General features: G+C 35.5%; 1 protein-coding gene across 3 annotated transcripts in view; it reads right to left on the bottom strand.

Annotated features, from left to right (window-relative positions):
* The window catches only part of LOC131751605 (sodium channel protein type 1 subunit alpha), a 158,021-nt gene that overhangs the window by 39,048 nt on the left and 92,995 nt on the right, over window positions 1-25,978 (bottom strand). For 2 of the 3 annotated variants that reach the window (XM_059055536.2, XM_067026228.1), the window contains exons 10-17: window positions 25,495-25,701; window positions 23,467-23,751; window positions 22,152-22,499; window positions 20,727-20,859; window positions 19,446-19,684; window positions 17,873-18,046; window positions 15,935-16,291; window positions 13,928-14,410 (exon numbers count right to left, since the gene is read on the bottom strand). In XM_059055536.2, the coding sequence (XP_058911519.1) occupies window positions 13,928-14,410; window positions 15,935-16,291; window positions 17,873-18,046; window positions 19,446-19,684; window positions 20,727-20,859; window positions 22,152-22,499; window positions 23,467-23,751; window positions 25,495-25,701 (2,226 nt within the window). Of the gene's footprint in view, window positions 1-13,927; window positions 14,411-15,934; window positions 16,292-17,872; window positions 18,047-19,445; window positions 19,685-20,726; window positions 20,860-22,118; window positions 22,500-23,466; window positions 23,752-25,494; window positions 25,702-25,978 lie in introns of all 3 variants that reach the window. The other variant, XM_067026227.1, reaches the window with a different exon arrangement.

A 25,978-nucleotide genomic window follows, 5' to 3' on the forward strand; every position in this document is an offset into this window, starting at 1 on the left:
ATTTGCTTACTGGATACATGGCAACAATTTCTGTAACAGTTATAGTTTGTAATATGTGTAATTGCTGATATTTGATCTTTTCGACTAAAAAATATTAGTATATGCTAAGCATCAAAATTAGGACCTGAAAAAATAAAATAGTGAATATAATAGGCCCAGTACCTAATGGGCTCAAAATAAGACAAGACAAGCAACAATTGCTACACACTATGATAGAGTAAGTATAGGGTATTTTGAGAGCACCACCTAACTCAGTCTAAGAAGAACAGGGTAGAAAAAAGTGACATTTGGGGCCAGAAGGTTGAGTTGGGGTGGGAGTCAGGTGAAGAAATATGGGGTAAGAGAATATCGCAGATGGAGGGAACAGGAATGAAGATCAGAACCTGATAAAGCATGAGGAGTTTTAGGAAACAAAAGATCAATGTAGTTGGCTGGGGAGGGGTGGGAAATACTATTACATGAGACTGGAAAGGTCAGTAATGGTCACTTTTGCAGGGACTTGTAGGCCATGTTAAGAAGTAGATACTGGGAGCAATGGGCAGCTCCTGAAAGGTTAGAAAGCCGAGAGAGCTATGGCCAGATTTACCTTTTAGAAAGACCACTTATCATTAGGTGGGAACTGGACTAGTGAGGAGAATATGAATGTGGGAGCCCTTTTTGGAGGCTGTAGCAGTAAAACTGAGAGATGATGGAGGTCTGACATTGGGTGGAGGTGGTACGGATGCAGAGTAGACAATGACAAGGTAGCATTGGTTGTACCTGGTGATCAAATAGGTGTAATGAGGGAGAGGGAGTTTGGGTATCCGTTGGCTGGATGGTAGTACTCTTCATGGAGAGTAGCTGCCATCTCACAGGGATCTGGTCCTGAGGAACTATATAGCTCAAGACAAGGAAATAGGCAAGGGCTGAAGGGACACTCCCAGTCAATACCCAGATGGGACTCTACGACGTGTTCCCTGAGCATCTGTCAGGCAATGATACGAAAATTCTGACTGTTTTCTTTTCTCCTCCATCTTCCTTCCTCCCTGCCCTCTCCCCAGGGAGGAGAAGCTTCATTAAAGATTAAGCTGCTAACTTAATTTGACTTAGGAAGAGTCTTGATTAATTTATTCTATCTGTACACTTTCAAAAAATATAACTGATGAAAATGTATTCAGGAAAAGTGAGATTAACTTACATGATGCCAATTAACATTGATCAAGCACCTCATTTGTGTCAGGTACAGTGCTAGTTACTAGAAGTACAAAGGTGTATACAACCACAGTTCTTGTTCTCAAGTTGCTCACAAGATTAGTAAGTAGCATAGACGGATACACAACAAAGAAATAGAGTGCAATACAGACATTTCATGTTATGCAGGTAGTAATTCTACTTAGGGGAGTCTCAGAGCCTTGCCCAGAATAAGAATTGCTAGGTATCATGAGCAACAAACAACAATATGTTTGAGTGAATAAATTGACAGTGTCTTGAAAGACAACTCAAAGTTCCTTTTTTTGTTTTGCTAGATTTTGCAGAGAATGACAGGGATAAGAAGAGAATTTCTAATAAAAAATTATGGAGTCAAAAGGTATAAACTTCATGGAACTATGTGATTAGAACTGAAATAAGTCATGAGATATTAGACTGGTGAAATAGATCTTCTCAAGACCATCAAGTTGCTCATGATAAAGACTGCCCTTCTCCCCCCCATGGAAATGTGTTTCAGATGGTAATTCTATTGATATTGGTGAAATAATAGGATGAGGAGTGGGAGGATGGTCAAGATTGCAGACAGATTTAGGAGATAAAATCTACAGGATTTGGCAGTAAATTTGATGAGGGGCTTCCAATTAGAGAAGTTGAGAAGGACTTCAGGCTTCTTGTAAGCTATTTGAGAAGGAGATCATAGGGTTGGGAGGAAAGTAGCTTGGACTTTTGTAAGCCAGGGAATGATGACTCTTAAAGAATTAGGAAATGATGCAGATATCAAGTAAAATAGGGCCATTGAACTTGGCAATTAAGAGAACACTGGTGATTTCTGAGAGAGAAAAGTAAAGGTGGAAACCAGAGATAATGCTTTAAGATGACTGAGCAGTGGAAATGGGAGACAGCGAGCACAGTTATCTTTTAAAGAAGATCAGCAATGAATTCAAGGAACAAATTACAAAAGAAACTTAAGAAAGGGATAAAATCAAAGGAATAACTTTTTAAATTTACACGATTTTATTTTATTTTAGAATGAGAGAGTCTTGACCACTTAAACACGCTTGTGGTAAGGGCTTAGAGAGAAGAAGAAACTGTAATACAAGATGGAGGCAAAACCTGCTGTATCAGAGACCATGAGGTAAAGAGACAGTATAGGTAAAAAAGTGTGGAGGCATATATACCTATCCCCCAGTAGATTCTTAATATCCCCAGATATGTTGTCTGACATTTTTCTACAGAGAAAATTGTTATCATGATGTTCGTAAATTTGGATATTTGCAAAAGTCTTGGTATATATCCATTTGATTCAAAATTAATCAAAGACTTCCCATTCTTATTTCTTTATTTAACACACATTTACTTACTATATGCTAGGCACTGTGATGAATGTGGGCCATACTGTGTTATATGAAATAAGCTTAATTCCTGTTCTTATGCACATTTTAAAACTGACTATTGTTCACATAAGGCGTTCACTGTAGACCTTTATGTGGTAGCACAAATTTAATTTGCTGATATTCAGCAATGTACAACAGGTTGAAAATTATCATGTGTTCTTCAATCTATATCATGTACAGTAAAAAGTATTAAATGAGAAAATATTGGCAAAGCAGTAAGTAAATATTATTTTAACACAGGTTATATCATTGGGAGGACAAATGGGATCTAGAATTAACTGTACATTACACATTTATTCATTCATTTAATAAACATTTTTTATGTGCTGCGGACTTAAGGTGAGTACGACATGGTTGGTGTTTTCCCTGTTCTCAAAGACTTCATAAGCTAATGATGTAACCATAGAAGTGCTTCCTAATTATTTGGAAGATTCTTATAGGTAGAATTAAACTCAGAAGGGTATCTTCCTAAAGCACAACTTTGAGTAACCATAGTTTCTAAGAATAAGCACTCTGTAATTAGGAGAACTCCACAGGTCAGAAGCAGATCAGTCTAAATTACAGGCCAGCAGAGGAGGGAAAGGTCCCTCCAGGACTGAGGAAGACTGAGATTCTCTTGGCTATACCATTAACCTGTGCCCAGTGATGAGGGCTTGGTAGTCAACACCAACTCTACAGTGGATACCTATTCTTAGGCCTTCAATAAACAGTGTCATTCATTTCAAATAGAGGTCAGAGATAGTACCTTTTTAGAAATTGTTAAGGATATTTAATGTAATGGTTCAGAACATAGACTGTAACTGACAGCCTGGATTCTAGGTCAGGATCAACCCTTACTATTTGTGTGGCTTTGGCAAGCTACTTAAACTCTTTGAGTTCAATTTCCTTATCTGTAAGTTTGGAATAATAGTATCTGTCTCATGGAGTGAAGACTGAATGACATAACAGTACATGTAAAGCCCTATAAACAGTGCTTTGTCCATGGTGAGCATCCAACAAATGATACCTGTTACTAACATGAATTGTATACAAAGACTCGAATGACATTTTTACTCACTCTGGAGCTCACTCATTGCAAAAACAAGCATACTTTTTCCTAACTACTTTAATAATATGTTGTTTTTATCCCAAAGAGGCCTAAGTTTAATTATTCATTTTAAAAGTATTTATTGAAACAGATTAGAATAGTAATTTCACTATCAGTAGCTATCACTACCTTAAGTTTTTTGAGTCCTTTTAACTTCTAAACAGCTTTTAGATCCTCATAACATTCCTATAAGCACCACAGAACAGATGTACTCCTATTATAAATTAGGAAACTGGATAATATAGAGTTAGTGATTGCCCATAATAGTGTTAAGGCCACCAGACTCTTAGTCTAGTATTCATAAAAATCAGCCCAAACTCAAAAAGATATTGAGCCCTTATTATGCACCCAACATTACAGTAGGTGCTTCGGAGGATTAAAATTATATAAAACACAATTCATTGCTAAAACAACTTACTTTCTAATTGGGGAGATATGACTTTGTTTGTCTTTTGCATAGTCTCAGCAATTTTGCCCAGCTTTCAAACCTCCTCAAAATCTGTCCAAGCCTCCATTCTTTACTATTAGAAACCCATATTTCTAGCTATTTATTTCCATGAGTCAAGAAACTTTCTGAAGTTTTTAAAACAATATCTTAGGTTACTTGAATGTTCTTTGAAGGTTGAGGTCCGTTGGGACTTAAAAAGGTGAGGAAATGTGACCCATGCTATGCCTTTTCTGCTTTGGGGGACCAAAAGGGGGAAAGTATAGAAAAGATAGCTCTCATATTTGTCCTGGAATGGGGGACAGTGATGCATGAGTATGTACCTTATGGAGGAAGTAAAACAAGTACCGGCCTCCATTTTACAGTGTTTCTTCATATCAGCCTATTCTTGGTTTCCTGGAAACAGACTATCCACTCCTTGGTTATGCCTCTACTTTCATCTAGTTTTTATGTCCCAGCAACAGCAAACTGCTAATTATTTCTAAACACACTCTATGCTTCATAGCTCTAGGTTTTTGCTCATCTATTCTTTCTTACTGGATTGCCCTTCAGAAAAATAGTTTTAAAAAATATTTTAAATGAGTTAACCATTATCAAGAATTTAATGAAAAGTTTAAAAATTAGACAGAAAATACAAAATTTATCACTCTCTCCAGATAAACATGTAAAACAGTTTATGACAGAGGGCAGAAGGCAAACAGCTAAAAAGGACAAATAGTAGAATATGTTACTAGTAATTCTTAATAGAAAACTTAGCAGGAACAGAGTGTTGGGAATGCTACTAGTAATAATAATAATAACAATTTATTGAATATTTACAATTTGCTAGACACTGTGCTAAGTCCTTTACATTTACTATCTCATTTAATAATATTCCCCCCAAAGTAGGTGATTTTATCCTCATTTTTGAGATGAGGAAATTGAGGATTGGATAGTCAATAAGGTCACACAGTATGTGGCTAAAATAGAATTATATAACCCAGTATTTGGCTTCAGAGAATACTCCATTACCAAAAACTTTATAATTACAGCCTCACATGTCTAAAAACAAAGGCTTCAAAAATGGATAATAAACTATGAGCACCGGTAATTTTAACCCAAGGCACTAATATAATTTCAATAATGCACATTGTAGATAAGACTCATTATTGAAATTCAGGAATGGAAACATTAATATATTAAAATGGAATAGGTTGAACAGAGGTCATGACAGGTAATATTTTTAGTCAATAAGGTATGTCCCAGTATGGAAATGCATATTTAAAGGTTGAAAGTTATCTTTCTAAAATGCAAATGTATGTATGTGTGTGGATACATGTATATGTGTATTTGTATACATATATATTTATGAAGAGAGGCATCTTTCTAAATGCATATATGTATATATATAAGCAGAATCATGGCTCATTTGTATCCTTCATTATCTAATACATTCCTTAGCACATGGTTACTGTTGAATAAATTAAGGTAGGCAAAAGAATAAAGGCCAAAACAGAAAAATCAAAATGGCAAATTTACTTTAACATATTATAGGCTGCATTCCTAATGTAGAATAAAGAATCTCCATCTTTTGGGGTATCTATTTTCAGTTTAATTCTACTAAAAGCAGAGCATCTCATGATTTGTGCCTTGCTTTGATGAAGCGAGTACTATATAAGACCAGGGGAGCAATGAGGAGAAACAATTTTGTATGGGTTTATTTCCAACCAAAAAGGAAGACATGGTAAAGAAAAGTGCATGGTAAAGGAAAATTGGGACAATATAGTAATCTATAAAAGAATATTTATAGAAAGCCAGATTCAAAAATGAATGAAAGAAATTGAAATGTAATGGGGATGAATAGAAGTTTCAGTATTTAATATAAAAATATCAACTGGATGAGAAACAGCTGTATTTCAACAGCAATTCATGGGAAAAAGATAAGGGATTATTACTTTCCTTGAAGCCCAATACAAATTGATAAGGTGAAATGTTTAACAAAGATAAAAACAACAAAGTTCAATATTGGATTGAATCAAGAGAAAAATGGAGTCCGGATGATGGGAAATAAAACTATATTTTCAAGAATGCTCTCATCAGAGTAACTGTGATGAATACCTTCAAACTGATTCTATTAAAAAGAGTTAAATGAGTTGGAAAAGTCTGATTTGAGTGCCTACTTTTTACCAAAAATGTACAAGTATATACGTCACAACATAAAAGGAGAGACATACATGCATATCAGTGGTTATAATAAAATAATATGATACTTTGTAAGATGCATGAGCCTAGAGCATGAGTTGTTTATTACCCACACTTTGTGCCTTATATCTCTGGGAACCAAAAAGGAAGCCACACATTCTGCCTAGGGTCAGGAAGTCTCCATGATCACTACCTTTAAAGAGCTGAAACAGTGTTTCTCATACTTAAGAACTCCTGAACTTCTGGCCCTACCCTCATGGACCTAGTGGTTGTACTCTATTAGAAAAGCAGTGCATTATAGTTCAGCACAGGCAACAAAAGCTTCACTCTATAGTTCTTCCTAAATGTGCAATGTGCTCTGATATCATTATTTTATTAAATTTAAAAAATTTTTAAATTAGTGGTACAATAAATTGGTTTATCAACTCTTACTGGGTTATGACTCATAATTTGAGAAATAGTGCATTAAATTATCTCTAACGTTTCTACTAAACATTTAAATTTTCAATTAATGCAGTGTTTGAAGATATACAATGACAGAGTATGAAGAAATAGAACTTTCTCCAGTGGTTCAGTGGATGATCGCTGCTTAATAAAGAGGTCAGTGTTCCTGTTAGCCCTGATCAATACAAATAAAAATGTATGAGCATAAATTACGTCAAATTTTTGCAGAAAAGTATTTGTTATGGATGGTTTTTGTAATAAAATAGTTTTGAGTAATGAAAATCTCACAACAAACAAAAGTCCAGGACCAGATGACTTCATAGGTGAATTCTACCAAACATTTAGAGGAGAGTTTACATCTATCCTTCTCAAACTATTCCAAAATATTGCAGAAGAAGGAACACTTCCAAACTCGTTCTATGAGGCCAGTGTCACCCTGCTACCAAAACCAGACAAAGATATCACTGATGAACATAGATATAAAAATCCTCAACAAAATACTAGCAAACCATATCTAACAATACATTAAAAGGATCACACACCATGATCAAGTGGGATTTATCCTAGGGATGCAAGGATTTTCCAATATCTGCAAATCAATCAATGTGATACACTACATTAACAAATTGAAGAGTAAAAACCATATGATCATCTCAGTAGATGCAGAAAAAACTTCTGATAAAATTCAACATCTATTTATGATAAACCCACTTTGTGGAGAGTTAACACATCTCAACATAATAAAGGTCATATATGACAAAGCCACCGCTAACATCATACTTAATGGTGAAAAGCTGAAAGCATTTCCTTTAAGATCAGGAACAAGACAATGATGTCCACTCTTGCCACTTTTATTTAACACAGTTTTGGAAGTCCTAAACATGGCAATCAAACAAGAAAAAGAAATAAAAAGAATCCAAATTGGAAAGAAGTGAAACTGTCACTGTTTGTAGATGACATGATACAATACATAGAAAATCCTAAAGACACCACCAGAAATCTACTAGAGCTCATCAATGAATTTGGTACACTTGCAGGATACAATATAAATATGTAGAAATCTGTTGCATTCCTATACACTAACAACAAACTATCAGGAAGAGAAATGAAGAAAACAATCTCATTTACCATTGCATCAAAATGTATAAAATACTTAGGAATAAATCTACCTAAGGAGGCAAAAGAACTGTACTTGGAAAAAGAAATTGAAGATAACACAAACAGATGGAAATATATATCATGTTCTTGGATTGGAAGAATCAATATTATTAAAATGATCATCTTACACAAGGCAACCTACAGATTCAATGCAATCCCTATCAAAATACCAATGGCATTTTTCATAGAACTAGAACAAATAATTATAAAATTTGTATGGAAACCCAAAAGATCCCAAATAGACAAAACAATCTTGAGAAAGAAAAATGGAGCTGGAGGAATCATGCTCCCTGACTTCAGATTATACTACAAAGCTACAGTAATCAAAAAGTATGGTACTGGCACAAAAACAGACACATAGATCAATTGATAGAGAGCCCAGATATAAACCCACACACTTATGGTCAATTAATCTATGACAAAGGAGGCAAGAATATACAATGGAGAAAAGACAGTCTCTTCAATAAGTGATGCTCTGAAAACTGGACAGCTACATGTAAAGAATGAAATTAGAAGATTCTCTAACACCATATACAAAAACAAACTCAAAATGGATTAAAGAGCTGAATGTAAGACCAGATACTATAAAACTCCTAGAGGAAAACATAGGCAGAACACTCTTTGACATAAATTATAGCAATATTTTTTTGGATCTGTCTCCTAAAGCAAAGGAAATAAAAGCAAAAGTGAACAAATGGGACCTAATTAAACTTAAAAGCTTTTGCACAGCAAAGGAGACCATCGACAAAATAAAAAGACAACCTACTGAATGGGAGAAAATATTTGCAAATGATATGACCAATAAGGGGTTACTATCTAACATATATAAACAGGTCATGTAACTCAACATCAAAAAATACAAAAACAAAAAACCAACCAGATTAAGAAATGGGCAGAAGAGCTGAACAGACATTTTTCCAAAGAGGAAATGCAAATGGCCAATAGGCACATGAAAAGATGCTCAACATCACTAAATAATCAGCGAAATGCAAATCAAAACCACAATGAGATATCACCTCACATCTGTCAGTATGGCTATCATCAAAAAGAATACACATAACAAATGTTGGTGAGGATGTGGAGAAAAGGGAACCCTTTTACACTGTTGGTGGGTATATAAATTGGTGCAGCCATGTGGTATGGAGGTATGGAGGTTCCTCAAAAAACTAACATTAGAACTATCATATGACCCAGCAATTCCATTCCCAGGAATATATCTGAAAACAACAACAGCAACAAAAACTAATTTGAAAAGATACATGCACCCCAATGTTCATAGCAGCATTATTTACAATTGCCAAGATATGGAAGCAACCTAAGTGTCTGTCAACAGATGAATGGATAAAGAAGATGTGGCAGATATATGCAATGAAGTACTACTCAGTCATAAAAAAGAATGAAAATTTGCCATTTGCAGCAACATGGATGGACTTGGAGGGCATTACGCTAAGTAAAATAAGTCAGACAGAGAAAGACAAATACTCTTTTATATCATTTATATGTGGTATCTAAAAATGCAAAAAAAACCTAGTGAATAAATGAAAAAGAAGCAGACTCACAGATATAAAGAACAAAACTAGTGGTTACCAGCTAGGAGAGGGAAGAGGGGAGGGGCAATATAGGGGTAAGGGAATAAGAAGTACAAATTATTAGTCAGAAAATAAGCTACAAGGAAATATTGGACAACACAGGAAATACAGCCAATATTTTATAATAACTATAAATGTAGTATAACCATTAACAATTGCGAATCACTATTATATTGTACACCTGTAACTTATATAATATTGTCCATCAACTATACTTCAGTAGAAAAAGAAAAACATGTTTTAATGCAACAGATAGCATGTAGTAGTTATTAGTCTTCATCAAATATTAAATAAAGGTATGAAGATTCAAGACAAAGAAAATCAGACTAGGAAGAATACTGCCAAGTTTAACAAAACTTCAGAACCAATTTTGTAAATATAAAGATAACAACTTAAAAAATCAGCCTCCATCAGATTCTTTAGCAAAACTCAAGTTTTTAATGAACAAAGCTTGAACTGAAATAATATTCAAATTAAAATCCTGAAAAAATTTCACAATGCTTTGCAAAAATGATCTGTAATTTTTATCTCCCAAATCAATTTCCATAGACATGTGAAATGTAATGAGGATCTACCCACAATTACATCTCTATATGCTTTCTCTCCCCCTATCATTACACAAATCTGATTTACCTAAGGAAGCCCACAGGCTGGGGTCAAGGCAGCAGCTTCCAGCTCTGATATTAGGTCCACTCTGAAGAGTAGTGGATGACTTAGCCTACTCAGAGACTTATTATAAAAGCTCAAAACATCTTTAAAGGGACATAAGCAATAATTCACATGCTTATGATATCTTACTTCATCAACTGTCAAAATGCATTACCTTGGACATGGTAATATTCTAGTAGAACTCTATCCCTAATAAAATATCGTTGATAGTATTTGATCCTCTGAATATTTTAAATATTTAGTATTTAAAGTATTTTAAAATATTTAGATTATATGAATTAATGTAATCCATCACATCAATAGTCTAAAGAAGAAACATCACACGATGATATCAGTGGATGCAGAGGAAACATTTGACAACAAATAGCACCCATTCATGATAAAAATCTCTCAGTAAACTAGGAATAGAGAGAAACTTTCTTAACTTGATAAAGACCATCAACAAAAAACCTATAGCTAACATTGTACTTAATAATGAGAAACTAAAAGCTTTCCTACTAAGATCAGGAACAAGACAAGTATATCCCTTCTCACCACTCCTTTTCAACACTGTACTGGAAGTCATAACTAATGCAATTAGACAAGAAAAGGAAACAAAAAGTATACTGATTAGGAAGCAAGAAGTAAAACTGTCTTTGTGGGCAGATGACATTATTGTTTATGTAGAAAATCCAAAGAATCTACAAAACATAAAAAAACAAAAACAAAAACAAAAACCTCCTGGAACTAATAAGTGATTATAACAAGGCTGCAGATTACAAAGTTAATACACAAAAATTCATCACTTTCCTATGGACTAACATTTAACAAGTGGGGTTTGAAATTTAAAAATGCCATTATGTTAGCACCCCATAAATAAAATACTTAGGTATGAATCTAATGTGTATAAGATCTGTATGAGGAAAACTATAAAACTCTAATGAAAGAAACAAAGAACTAAATAAAGTGGGAAATATTCTATGTTCATGAATAGGAAGACTCAATATTGTCAAGATGTCAGTTTTTCCCAACTTGATCTATATTGATCTATTGATCAATGCAATCTCAATCAAACTCCCAAAGAGTTATTTTGTCAATATCTACAAACTGATTCTAAAGTGTATATGAAGAGGCAAAAGACCTAGAATAGCTAACACGATACCAAAGGAAAAGGACAAAGTCAGGATTGCCACTACCTGACTTCAAGACATACTATAAAGCTATAGTAATCAAGACAGTGCGGTATGGGTAAAAGAATAGACAAACAGATCAACAGAATAGAATAGAAACCCCAGAAATATACCCACATGAATATAGTCAACAGATCTTTGGTAAAGGAGCAAAGGCAATATTATGGAGCAAAGATAGTTTTTTCCGACAAATGGTACTGGAACTACTGGACATCTACAGGCAAAAAATGAATCTAGACACAGACCTTATACCCTTCACAGAAATTAACTCAAAATGGATCACAGACCTAAATGTAAACATGCAAAGCTGTAAATCTCCTAGAAGATAACAGGAGAAAATATAATGATCTTGGACAAGGTGATGACTTTTTAGATACGATACCAAAAGCACAATACATGACAGAGAGAGTTAATAAACTGGATTTAATTAAAATTAAAAATATCTGCTCTGTGAAAGACATTGTCAAGAGAGTAAGAAGACAAGCCACATTAGGAGAAAATATTTGCAAAAACAAAGCTGATAAAGGACCGTTATTCAAAATGTATAAAGAATTGTCAAAACTTAACAATAAGAAAACAAACTTGATCAAAAACCAGGTCAAAGCTCTTAAAAGATACCTCATCAAAGAAGACATGCAGATGACAAAGAATCATATAAAAAGATGCTCCACATCATATGTCATCATAAAATGTAAATTAAAGAACAATGGGGTACCACTACACATCTATTAGAATGGCCAATATCCAGAACACCGACAACACCAAATGCTGTGGGGCAACAGGAGCTCTCATTCATTGCTAGTGGCTGTGCAAAACTATACAGCCACTTTGGAACACAATTTGGCAATTTCTTACAAAACAAAACACTTCGGATACCATCCAGAAATTGCCATCCCTGGTACTTAACCAAATGAGCTGAAAACTTATATGCACACAGAAACCTGCACATGGATGTTTATAGCAGCTTTATTCACATTCGCCAAAACTTGGAAGCAACCAAGATGTCCTTAGGGTGAATGGAAAACTAAACATCCAGAGGACAAAATATTACTTAGCACTGAAAGAAATGAACTATCAAGTCATAAAAAGACACAGAAGAAACTTAAATGTGTATTACTAAATAAAGGAAGCCAGTGTGAAAGGCTACATATTATATGACTCCAACTATATAACATTCTGGAAAAGGCAAAAACAGTTACAGATCAGTGACTGCCAGGGGTTAGCGTAGAGGGAAGGATGAATAGACATAGCACAGAGTATTTTTAGACCCATGAGATTGCTCTGTGTGATACTACAAGGGTGGATAAATGTCTTTATACGTTTGTCCAAACTCATAAAATGGACAATACCAAGAGTGAACCCAAATGTAAACTATGGACTTTGGATGATCAATGCAGATTCTGCAACTGTAACAAATATACCATTCTGGTAGGGGATGGTGATAATGGAGGAGGTTATATATGTGTGGGGGGCAGAGAATATGTGGAAATTTTTCTGCCTTCCTTTCAATTTTTATGTAAACCTAAACTGTTCTAAAAAATAGTCTTTAAATAAATATTTAAAAATTTGGACTGTGTAACCTAAGGCACCTTACCATTTTGGGGACTTCCACAGAATAAGTGGGAAATGAAGGTGGTTTGCTCTGGACTTCTTTGGAATTATCTTTTATATCTATTAGAGTTTTAGCTTAATATTTCCAATTCAGTTACTATGGACTGAATTGTGTTCCCTCAAAATTAATATTTTGAAGCCCTAACTCCCAATGTGACTCTATTTGGAAATATGTCCTGTGAAGTAGTGATAAAGGTTAAGTGAGGTCCTTAGGGTGCAATACTAATCCAGCAGGGCTGGTGCTCTTATAAGAGAGACCAGAGCTATTTATCCATGCCCATGCATTGAGGAACGGCCAAATGAGGACAGAGAAGGCAGCTATCCACACCCCAAGGTGAGAGCTCTCCCCAGACACTGACCCTCCTAGCACCTTGACCTTGGACTTTCCAGTCTCCAGAAATGTGAGAAAATACATTTTGATTGTTTCAGCCACCCAGTGTGTGGTACATTGTTATGGCAGCCTGGAAGATTAATATGCAGATCAATGTAATTTTAATTGGAGGAATGACATAGACTATTTCTTGTTGCTCAGTTCTCTTCCATGTAAGTGAGCTAATGAGTATAGTGTCAGATATACAGAATGCATAAACAAAGATTATGAATTCAACTCTCAGCTATACCCCCTCATTAGCTACATGATCTTAAACTTCCTAAGCTAGTTTTCTTACCTGAAAAGTTAGAAAAATAACACATCCTTTTGAGATTATTACAAGGATTAAATCTGATGATGTGTGTTCATTTCTTGGATCATTCATCCATTCATTATCTAACAAATATCCATTACTTAGGATGAGAAAACTTACACATATACTATATTATTCTTCAGTTTATTAATCACCTCACTGAGCTTAAATCTTTGGTTCTTCAATGAAAAAATATTTTATATGATGGCAAAAATATTCTACATGGAGAATATATAATCATAAATACAGGCAATATAATACAAGCATACACATATACATTTATACCCACCCACATCTATAAAATCTTACCTCTTTGCTTTCTTCCAGATCTGATTCACTACTAAAGTCCTCTGTGTTTAAATTTTCAAAGTCAGACTCTCCTACAGCAATCGGTACAGTCACAGTAAGACTGGGGTTGTTTATGAACGACATGTAATCACTTTCATCGATAATGTATTTTTCAACACTGCTGCCAGTTCCTATTCCACTTGTGGTTCCATTTACATCTTTAATATAGTCAAGATCTTTCCCAATTTCTGTTGTATGATTGGACATACAACTGTCTTTCTTGTTCTTTAGATCATCAAGTGGTTTAATTTCATCTAAAATCTTTTGTTTTCTAATGAAGGACTGTTGAATAAATTCATATATTTTTCTCTTCACATAAGCTATTCCCTTGTGCATCCTATCCACAGCAATTTGGAGATTGTTCATTTCATTATCATCATCAGTGGCTGCAAGGTTGTCTGCACTAAATGAGCTCAGGAGCAAGGCCAAAAAGAGGTTCAGGACCTTAAAAATAATACAAACATCATTATAATCTCACCCCAATGTGAAGAAGAGCAGATTGAGATCACTTATTTCTTGAAGTGTAGAGGAAACTATAAGTTCTAACAATTAGACAGAAAGAAACACCACAGCATAGTGATCAGAAGTTGGGTGATCTAGGGACTTCCCTGGTGGCACAGTGGCTAAGAACCCATCTGCCAATGCAGGGGATATGGGTTCGATCCCTGGTCCAGGAAGGTCCCACATGCTGTGGAGCAACTAAGCCCGTGAGCCACAACTACTGAAGCCCATGCACCTAGAGCCCATGCTCCACAACAAGAGAAGCCACTGCAAGAAGCAGCTCACGCACTGCAACAAAGCGTAGCCCCCACGAGCTGCAACTACAGAAAGCCTGCGCACAGAAATGAAGACCCAACGCAGTCAAAATAAATAAATAAATTAATTTTTTTAAAAAAAGAAATTGGGTGATCTGAATTTGTGGTCTGGTTCGATAGCTACTTCACTATTCATCCATGGGCAAAGACATTTCTGTTGGTCTCAAGGTCCCCTATTTATAAAATGAAGATGCTGAATGAGCTAACCTATAGTTTTACCAAATTTAAAATTGTATGATTATAAGAAACAAGATTTATATGTGTTCTATATAAGAGTTCTAAACTTAAAATTCATTAGTGTTTAAAATTATGCATTTAAATGCATTTTAGTTTCTTTTTTGATGAAGAGATATTAAATTGGATATTAATTGAAAAATAACCATTATGACCCAGAATGAGAATTATGAGTTTAACATAGGTATCAACACATGTTTTCTTGATCTACTGCATTTCTCATACCCCACTGTTCACTAATTAGGCAACTGTTCATAATCAGTCTCTAATATTTCCATGAGACTGTAATATTAATGTACATACCCTTTGAAGTATATTATATATTTCTATACTATAACAGTAATGTTCCAAACTTAAGAGAGAGGATTGATCAGTTACTCCATTTGGGTAATCTCAGGCATCATTAGCCAACCTTTGTTTGGTTAATAGAGCCACTAAAGGATTGGTTAATCCAGGTTGGTTCATCCATCTGCCATATGACATAGAGTGACTGAATGCTAACTACCATGAATGGGCAAGGAAAAGGTGAAATAACTAGGAACATTTAAAGGCAACACTTTTTAGTCCTATACTGGCAAGTAAGATTGGGCTTTCTCTAAGTTTATTCTTCAGAGTTCTCCCTTCCTTGGATCTGAATTTATGAAATGTTCCTAACATTTCCTACTAGACCTGTCTTCAATATGATACTCTATTGGAATTCACATAATAAATGTGATGAAATGATTGACAAAATGGAGTTGAGTATAAATATTGTATGGTCACTGCTATATGGTTGTGTTGTCAAAGTGAGACTGTAAGTGTATCAAAGGTAAGAGATTTTTAAAATTAATAATCATAGTCTTTGTTTTGGACAAAATGGTCATCATTTCATTATGCTCTTAATGTATTTCTGAAACACATTTCTTAAATGGGTACATACCACCAGGTTTCCAATGACCATGACCATCATGAAGACAGTAAGGCACATGGCTTGACCGGCGACCTCCATGCAGTCCCACATGGTCTCTATCCACTCTCCACACAGCACTCGGAACACAATCAGGAAGGAGTGGAAGAAGTCATTCATGTGCCAACGTGGGAGCTTACACTCACTGTTGATCTTACAGACACAATCTTTATAGCTTTTACCAAAGAGTTGCATGCCGACCACAGCAAAAATGAAGACGATGATGGCCAACACCAAGGTTAGATTTCCCAGAGCCCCCACTGAATTGCCGATGATCTTTATTAGCATATTTAATGTTGGCCAAGATTTTGCCAACTTGAAAACTCGGAGCTGGAAAATTAAAAAAATAATGTATATTATTATGATCAATCTTTAAAAGCATTACATATATTGAGGTTTACTAAGAAGTGATTAAAATTGAATTTCTTACAACATCTGCTATGCAGATGTTATACCTAAGCATGGTGATGGATGTTAACTGGACTTACTGTAGTGATCATTTTGCAATATATACAAATATTGGATCATATGTTGTATACTTGAAACTAATATAATGTTATATCCATTATACCTCAATAAGAAAGATATATCTATAACAAAAGACATTTAAAAAAAAAGCTAGTGGATATCCTGGACCACTACTGATTGCAGAACTTACGATTTACCAATCTTCACTGGGGAAATAAGCAAGGGTCACCTTGCATTCTTGCCCTTTGCTTTCCAAACTTTTAAATCCATCCACCTCTGGACCTTAACCAATTAGAAATGACCTGGGGCCACTGCACTGTCATAGCACCACTCTCCTAAGCCAAAGGCATGGAGAGCAGGCTGTCTGGATGTCTTTGTGTCAGTGCTTGTCTTTACTCCAAGACACATTTCCTAATCTATCAAGGACAGAGAGCTGTGAGCAAATGTTGCACTTTACCAAATAAGAAGTAAAGGTCTTCCCATAGGGAGCTTCTTATCTAAAAACAAAACAAAACAAACAAAAAAACCAAAACAAAAAGACTCTCTTACAACGTGTGCCCTGCCCTTGATCACTTTCAGGTGCATGGCTAATATTTGGACCTCCCTAGGAAGAATCTGATTCTTCCATATTTTAACCCTGAGATCATTTTCCCTGAGAGTGAATTTTTAATGATTACCTGGGGACCAACTGTCCTTAATTTGTTTTGTGAAGGTGGTTGTACAGCATACCAGGCCTGACACTAATATTAACATCTGATCTCAATGATCTCTGCTCAAAGATACTCATTTGTCAATAGCATGCAAAGTACCATCACACTGAGCCCTGCTATAAGTAGAGAAAAGTGTTTATTATTCATAATGCTCCTTTGGAGCACTGACATAGCTAGATGCACCTGCATTTAAACCTGGAATACTTCCCATGACTTTATAATTCTTTCCCTGATTTGCAAGGACATATATGTGAATCAGTGGACATAGCAAGTAATCCTACAGATTTCTCTTGTCTGATTTTGGGAAGGAGCATATTTTCCAGAGGTAGAATTAGGAAGAGTTTCTACATGCACATCTTATGTCTGATTGTCATCCACCACTATAAAAGGGTGTTTATATTTTCAAAGCACTATTAAAATATGATACATTTTCATTAAAATATTTTCTTAGATCCAGAAATATTAACTATAGTCATCTCTAGAAACAATAATTAGTCAGAATGGTAACTGAGCAATATATGAAACTTTATGTGACTAGGAATTTTGCAATAAAGTTTTTTTCTAAATAAGTGGGAACAATTTTTTTTTCCATTTAGGGACTGTTTTTGAAAATACAAATGTTATACAAAAACTTAAAATGTTAATGGTGTGTGGTAAAACCTATGATGTAAAACCTATGATGCTTGTTGGAAAGGTTTTTGTCTTTGTGCTGTGCTGTTTTGTTTTGTTTTACCAATCGGAATGAACGGAGAACTGATAATCCTTCCACGTTGGCCAGGCCAAGTTCTACCAGGCTAAGCGTTACAATAAAACCATCAAAGATATTCCAGCCTTCTTGGAAATAATAGTAAGGATCCATGGCAATAATTTTCAGAAACATTTCTGCTGTAAAGATCCCAGTGAAAACCTAAGATCAAAACAAAGTTACTCTAATTCCATCAGATAATGATAAAGTAGAATGACATAATATTTGCTCTTAGAACAAAATGTTTATACTAGTAATGATTATATTACTGGCTTACATTTTCATAGTAATTTATAGTTGATGGAAAGCTCTCATATAAGTTATTTCATTTTATCCTCAACAGAAATGCTATTAAACACATAATGCACGTATAACCATGACTTTACAGATGAGGAAACAGGTCTTCAGGTGGGTGCAATGACTTGCCGAATATCAACTAGAAAACGGCAAAACTAGGGTTGAGAGCAAATCTATTTTTAATCAGTGTTCTTTCCATCACATCAAACTGCATTTTCCTTCAGACTTCATACAGCACAGCTACTGACAAGATTTTCCCATAAACAGTTTTATATATCTATAAGCTTATTCACATTTCCCTCTAATCAGAAAGTTGTCATTATACATATGTATCTATATTATACTATGTGTATTACTATTATCAGTATTTGTTATGCACATGAAAAAAATTAATTTACTTCCATAGTATTGGGTTGGCCAATCCTCTTACATCACATCTTACAGAAAAATCTGAACAAACTTTTTGGTTAAACTTATATAAATATTAAAGCTTTAAAAATAGAAATACTATAATTCAGGATGCTTTACATGTTTTGCTTTCCACCATCAAAAACGTTAAACCCTAAAAATATTATGGAAAATGCATACATTATTTTAGAGACCATTCTTTCAGCAAATAAAAGCTAATATTCCTATGTTGAGTCAAGAGACAAACACTTTAATAATTTATGTTTTTTAAGCACAGAAGAGAAAGAATTTAGTGGCAACCTTCACCAAAAGTGGCGCTGTTAATCATATAATACACAAAATGTACTGGACGTTTTCAATATTTTATGGTTTTGATCTAAAATAGATGGATTAAACAATACATGGTCTACCTAGATCCTGGAAGTGGAAAAGCTGGAGACATTTTTGAGTTGTTAAACTATTGCTTATAATGATGATGACTAAACAAGATAAAAAGATCTGCAATTTTATTTTAGCCTTCTACAGGTAGGGAAACTGTGATAACATCATTTCAAAAAGTGTGTCCTTAAACTATGGACTGCTTCTGTACCTTGAAATAGTTATAAATATTCAATATTGACTTTTCAAGTAGTACTGTAGGCCTGTGTCTATTGCTCTCTTTCTCAGTTTCTGCTTTGATCTTAAGGGCTGTTATTTTTGGCAAAAGTAGGATATATCTAGCTAGATATAATTCCCATCTTTTGGGAGTCAGGAGGTAGAAAGGGTGGTGGAAAGACTGCGATAAGTTATTAAATGTAAAGAGTTTCTCAAACAGAAAGTTTGAAGACTGAACACATTTACCTTCCAATATGCTTACCAAGTTTCCTACTGTAAGCACATTATTGAAATGGTCCGTCATGGGATAGTGCTCCATGGCCATGAACAGAGTATTTAAGACAATACAGATGGTGATGGCCAGGTCAACAAATGGGTCCATCACAACCAGGTTGACAATATGTTTCACTTTTAACCAATATGGCGAACAGTCCCAGATTAAGAACATGTTGGAAAATTTATACCAACAGGGTGGGCATTTCTGCCTGGATTCTTCAAGTTCTAGATTTAAAAAAAATAAAATAAAAACAACCACCAAAAGATATTTTAAACACATATATTCCTTTCAAATCCACTAGACTTCTTTTTAGTAACCAACACATTTCCATTTGCAACAACCTCTTTTATACTTGATTTAAACAAACTATACAATTTAATCTTTAGACGGCCCCAAATATTTCTTCACACATAAACATAGAACAGAGGTAGCAAAGAATGGTTTTATTCTCTTATGCATTGATACTGTGGTTCCATACTTGGCCTTAAGTTAAGTGAATGGTCTTTTAAATGAAGTCTCAATAGGAATATGGGTTGGAGTAGTGTAGACTGTGTGTAATCCTATGTTAATTTCTGGCTATGGTGTCATCCTCAGGCTATAAGAGAATAGGACAGAGAGATAGGGTAGAGCCAAGAATCATCTTTCTTTCCTTGCTTTTTTTTTTTTTTTTTTTTTTTTCCCCCCCAGTACGCGGGCCTCTCACTGCTGTGGCCTCTCTCGTTGCGGAGCACAGGCTCCGGACACGCAGGCTCAGCGGCCATGGCTCATGGGCCCAACCGCTCCGCGGCATGTGGGATCCTCCCGGACCGGGGCACGAAGCCCTGTCCCCTGCATCGGCAGGCGGACCCTCAACCACTGCGCCACCAGGGAAGCCCCAAGAATCTTTTGAATTTGTTTTTATTTTGTGAGAATGACCCACTCCTCCCCTCCAATCTTGAGAGTATTTAGGAAGTCCTATGCTAAGTGGAACAGAAGAGAGAACACCCTGACTAATGGGATTAGAAACCCCTAACAGAAATGCTTTATTCTGCATTTTCAAGGAGTTGCCATACACAGGATACATTGTTTAGTTTCAATATCACGGAATTTAAGTAACTTTTTTTAAAGCTTCTAGAATACAGGAGTAGGTATAACAAACTCTTAAATAAGACCTATTATGTTCTCTTTAGAATACACTGCTTCCAACTCACAGAGACATTCGTTTCGAATTGAGACAATATAAGCTCAGTGAAAACAACTGAAACGGAAATGGAATTTGTTACAAACCTTCTACTGTATTTGTTAAAATGCTGGCTATGCTCATTGCTCTTTGCCTTTGAGAAGGATCTTCTAGAAAGTCCATGGAAACATGAAAAGAACTTGATCTTCTCTTTCTCATTTCAGTTTCAGTGGTTGTTCCCTGTAAAGAAAATGCTAATGTATTAAATGATTAACTTGAGCAATATGATAAGTGAACAACCAATATGACACTGTGAAATTCATGAAACACATGCGACATGCACGTTCATATTTAATTGGTGATGGCAGATATTGCTGACTTATTGTATCATTAGCCTGGAATGTCCAAACTGTTAACCATTTACTCATACAGCAAAAACTGAGGGTTTATTTTTTTTACCCTCTGATTTCATAATTTTATGAGACATAATGTAATTTGGATATGATTGATAAATTTGTGAGAGACATATTTAACAATTTCCTTATTTCTGAACTAATAGTAAAAAGTAGTAACTTGAAAGGACATCTAAATGATCAAGGCATTTTATGTTGAGAAGGTAGCCCTTTATTTTTAAAGAAATACAAATAATTACAACACTCGTAGCTGCCATCTCATTTTCTGGACACAGGACATAGATGATCATTGACAACACAAACTGTATGTTAAAAAAATAACAACACATGCTGCACGGACAACAGTTTCATCCAGGGTACCAAAGCAATAAGTCATCTAATTCTGACTTAGTCATGCCTCACCATGCTGATATATTTCCAAGTCTAATAAGAGGCAGCGTGTGTTTAGAAATTCCTCATCTGGGTATACATTCACAAACACATAACATACCTTTGCACACAGACAATTCTTTTATCTGCCTGTATTAATATTTTTTTTTGTCTCTTCATTTAGATTAGTTTTGAAATGACTTATATCAGCATTTTTTTTTTTTTTAGTAAGACAAATATGAGTACTAGAAATTTTAAGATAATATTGAAGCTATCCATTTAGGCACAGTGTTCTTGAAAATCTTCTAAACTAAAGCAGAGCTATATTGAAGAATCCGTTGGAAAGATTTATTATATACCCTTTACAGTTAAACATAAGAATTGTTCATTTACTCTCACACCAGAGCTTTAGAGGATGTCCTGCTGTCTAAGTTCAGCATGGGTATATAGCAAATCCTCCAACTAGAAGCAGTCATTTACTATTGTGTTTAATTTACCCTTAGCACGTTTAATAAGTAAATGCATTCAGGTGTTATGCAAGAAGGTGCTGAGGCCTTAAGTTTTAGTTGGATACTCTCTTAAAGATATTAAAAGATGCAGGTGCATTCACAGCTTGACCAACCAGGAATCATTCTCAAGGGGTTCCGTTCTGTAGAAACACTGGCTGGTGCAGCAATAATGGGGCAGCCATGCCTGAACTATTTAAAACTTCCTTACATTGTCATCAGTAGCTGGCTTATCTATTATCACCTCTGGTAGAAGCTGTCCAACAGGCGATGTAGGAACTGAAGGTCCACCAACCAAGGAAACCACACCATTGCAATCCACAGTGCTGTGCATCTTCCCATTGGCTGGAAACACGGCCAGCATCCGGGACGACCTACTGGTCTGACTCAGGTTACTGTTGCGTCGCTCTCCATGTCGTCGGGGCACAAATAAGGAGTCTCTGCGGCTTTCATTATCCTCGAAGGTGCTGTGTTCATCATCAGCAAAGTCATTCTCTGATCCCACATCCTTTGCTCGCCCTCTGAAGCTGAAAAGGCTTGTTCTGCTATTTCGCCTTGGAGAAAATAAGGAGCCACGGATGCTCAACAAAGACTAAAAGTTTGAAACAAACAAACAAAAAATAATAAATAAAATCATATTAATATGGCCATTTGGAATGTGCTTTTATTTGGCAAGATTAAGTTGAAGGGGACTTCAGCATTCAAAACAGAATGTGACTCATTCTTTTTTGATTAACATTCTCGTTTTATCTGCATTCGGAATAAATTAAATTACTTTTCTAAGAGACGGTTTCTAGCCCTTGAGATTAATGGCTGGGGAGATAGATCGCAACTTAAAGATATTGAAAAACAAAACCCTGAACCACCATATTTCATATTCAAAAGTAAGCATCTTTAGTACCTCACTACGGACATTGTAAACACTCAATAAATATCAGTAGAATGACCTTAACAGGGGCACATTTGTTTCCGTTGCTCTTTCCCTTCAAGAAATTCTAACACTTTTCACAAATTGTTTTAGTCCGTCTTTCTAAAATCACTTTAAGTTAATTATTGTTCTTGTTGCAGCTAAAAGGCACAGTGTTGTTGGAACTTGAAGACTTCTGAAATTCAGAGTGATGTGCTTTTTGATAAAGTATACCATGACTAATATTTTCAGAAGCATGCATGATAGTTTATAAAGTAGTCAGGGGTAAAAAACAATATAAAATAACCAAAAAGACATTATTGATCAGTTATCTACATTTTTTTTTCTCATTAAAAAGGCTGCAGACCAGAAAGATAAAATGTCATAAGTTACAAGTACCAGCAGACAGGTTCAGGTGAGAATCCGGGTCTCCTGACTTTCAATGCAGTGTTATCTCGACTACACCCCACTGCAGATTTACGCGTGCAAACTAAGATTTTCTCATAACCATGTACAGAAAGGATAGGTTTAAATATAATAAACACAGCAGTCAATTCAGTTGATAAAAATTCATAAGTTGTATTTAATTCCTCCTCCTCTCTTCAGTGTTCTAATTTCCATCCATGCATCATTTAACTCAGCAGTGCCATACCTGGTGTGGGGAGGAGTACCTCTTTTCATATGTCAACCGATTCCCTTCTATAGAGAAGCGAAACCCTTTCCTCCTGATGCTGTCTTCAGATTCAGATTTATGGAATTCATCGTCATCTTTCTCTTCTCCACCAGACTGCTCTTTCTGTTTTCTTTTCTTTCTCCGATTTCTTCTTTCCTTTGCACTCTTGGAACTCAACTTGGAGGCTTCAGATGAGCTGTCTGAGAGCCCGCCTGCTGCACTAGGTTCTCTGGAATGCACTGAGGCAGTTACAGCCGCTGCCTGCTACATTGAGGAGAAATGGTCTTAGCATGGAACTAGAGAAGACTTTACCTTAAAATAGCTAAAGTATTTGCAAAGCATTTTAAAAATAATTTAGCTGACTCCAGCTAATCTCACATCGAAGAAACTCTGCAAGTATAAAAGAGAATTTTTTTTTCTTTCCATCTAATAAAGGCTTTTAGAGTTAATTTGGTTTTCTTTGTGCTAACATTGATTACATTTGTATGATGTTTTATAGACTGCATATTCAAAAGGATCAGACAATAACAAGAACATAAATTCATATTACTTTTCGGATTTGATTTACTCTAAAAATTGGTATCTAATTAGCACTGTCTTTTTTTTTCTCACTGAAAAAAAACTGGAGCATGGAAGAAAAGCTGATCAGTAACTTTGGGTCTAATCCAAAGATAGGAGGAATGAGATAAAGAGCTGAGATCCTCTTTCCAGTTATTGAAACAGGGTTTGTCCAATACTCTCACAATATTATCGATCAAATTTATGGAAGGTGATAAAATCTCTTCCTTACCCCTCCACAATACTCTATTCAGAAGACTGGAGAAGGGAGGGTCAGAAGTTTCGACTAAGCAACACAAGATATTCAGTTCTCCAAAGACCATCCCCAGCTTCTTTAAGTCGGCACTGGTTCTTGACCACATGGTCATGGGATGAAAACAATGCCTTTTGATCACAACTTGTACTAGCCCTAGGTTGCCACTTTTTGATTATTATCACTGTTCCAAGAGTACTCTCAATACAAGGACTCTTGCAAATAAATTAATACTCCCCAAACAACTTTTTTCTTTAGTAAAGACAGTGAGTTTCGATGATGAACGGAAAGAGTAAGGAAAGATGGAAGTGATAGGAAGGGCATTTTTTTGTGTGTGTGTGGTACGCGGGCCTCTCACTGCCGTGGCCTCTCCCGTTGCGGAGCACAGGCTCCGGACGCGCAGGCTCAGCGGCCATGGCTCACGGGCCCAGCTGCTCCGTGGCATGTGGGATCTTCCCGGACCGGGGCACAAACCCGTGTCCCCTGCATCGGCAGGCGGATTCTCAACCACTGCGCCACCAGGGAAGCCCAAAGAAGGGCATTTTATTGTACTGTGAGTACTGACACCTCACTACAAGAACAAGTAATGCTTAGGTTCCCTGATCGCCATAAAATTGGTGACTTTCATATGCCTACTGGATACTGCTGTATCAGAGAACATTACATTATTTGATCACTTTCTTATTTATGTAAGAAAGGCAATTAAGCAACCACATTAAAAGACAATATATTTTTGGTTAAAGAAAGTAACAGACAATCTTCTAAGAACCACATGAACATCTTTTTATATAATAACCAATAAACTTTTTTCTAAGAAAAGATGATTTCTTAGGATTTTCTTCTAATGCCAGTATACTCATTCAGTAAGTTTCTCACCTGAGAAGACCCCAAAATCATATTTTCCCTTGTCTTCTAAAAATTTTAAGATGATTAAAATAGCATGATAGAGTTCTATTGTGGTCCATATCATAAACATCTTAGAATAATTAAACTAAATGACTTATAGATGATCAATACAATGTAGAGATCCTTACTAATCTCCTATACTACCACCTTCTCTTAAGTACAAACAATTATCTGTCTCTCATTTTCTCTCCAGTATTTTTGTAACAACCGAAACAATAAAGAAGGTTTGTACCATGAGACAGGACATATTTGATTTGGTGAATTTACCTGAGTTGATTTGGTGAATTTACCTGAGCTGCTTCCTGTTGTTTTTTAAGCTGTTCAAGCATCTGCTGAAACTCAGCCTCTTTCTGTTCTGCCTCTTCTAAGGTTGCCTGATTCTGTTCCTCATAGGCCATGGCTACCACAGCCAGGATCAAATTTATTAGATAGAATGAGCCCAAGAAAATGACCAGCACAAAAAATATCATGTATGTTTTTCCAGCAGCACGTAATGTCTGAAAATAAGAACACCAGAATTATTTTTTTCAATATTATTTCACTAACGGGTGGCTTTACCTGTCTCCAACTTACTGTGTGTCTTATAGGACTCTGATATAAATAATAATTATGACGTTCACAGCCCCTCCTACCTCGTTGACTGTCTGTTTCTTTAACATCATCCTCTTCCTTCTCCCCTAACTCATGCATTCAACATTCTGATGTGTAGGAGGGAATTCTTGGATTTATCAGGAATAAAGCAGAGTCAAATAAAGTACCATGGAGATCTCCATC

The sequence above is a fragment of the Kogia breviceps genome, chromosome 2 (genome assembly GCF_026419965.1).
Source record: "Kogia breviceps isolate mKogBre1 chromosome 2, mKogBre1 haplotype 1, whole genome shotgun sequence".
NCBI lineage: Eukaryota > Metazoa > Chordata > Mammalia > Artiodactyla > Physeteridae > Kogia > Kogia breviceps.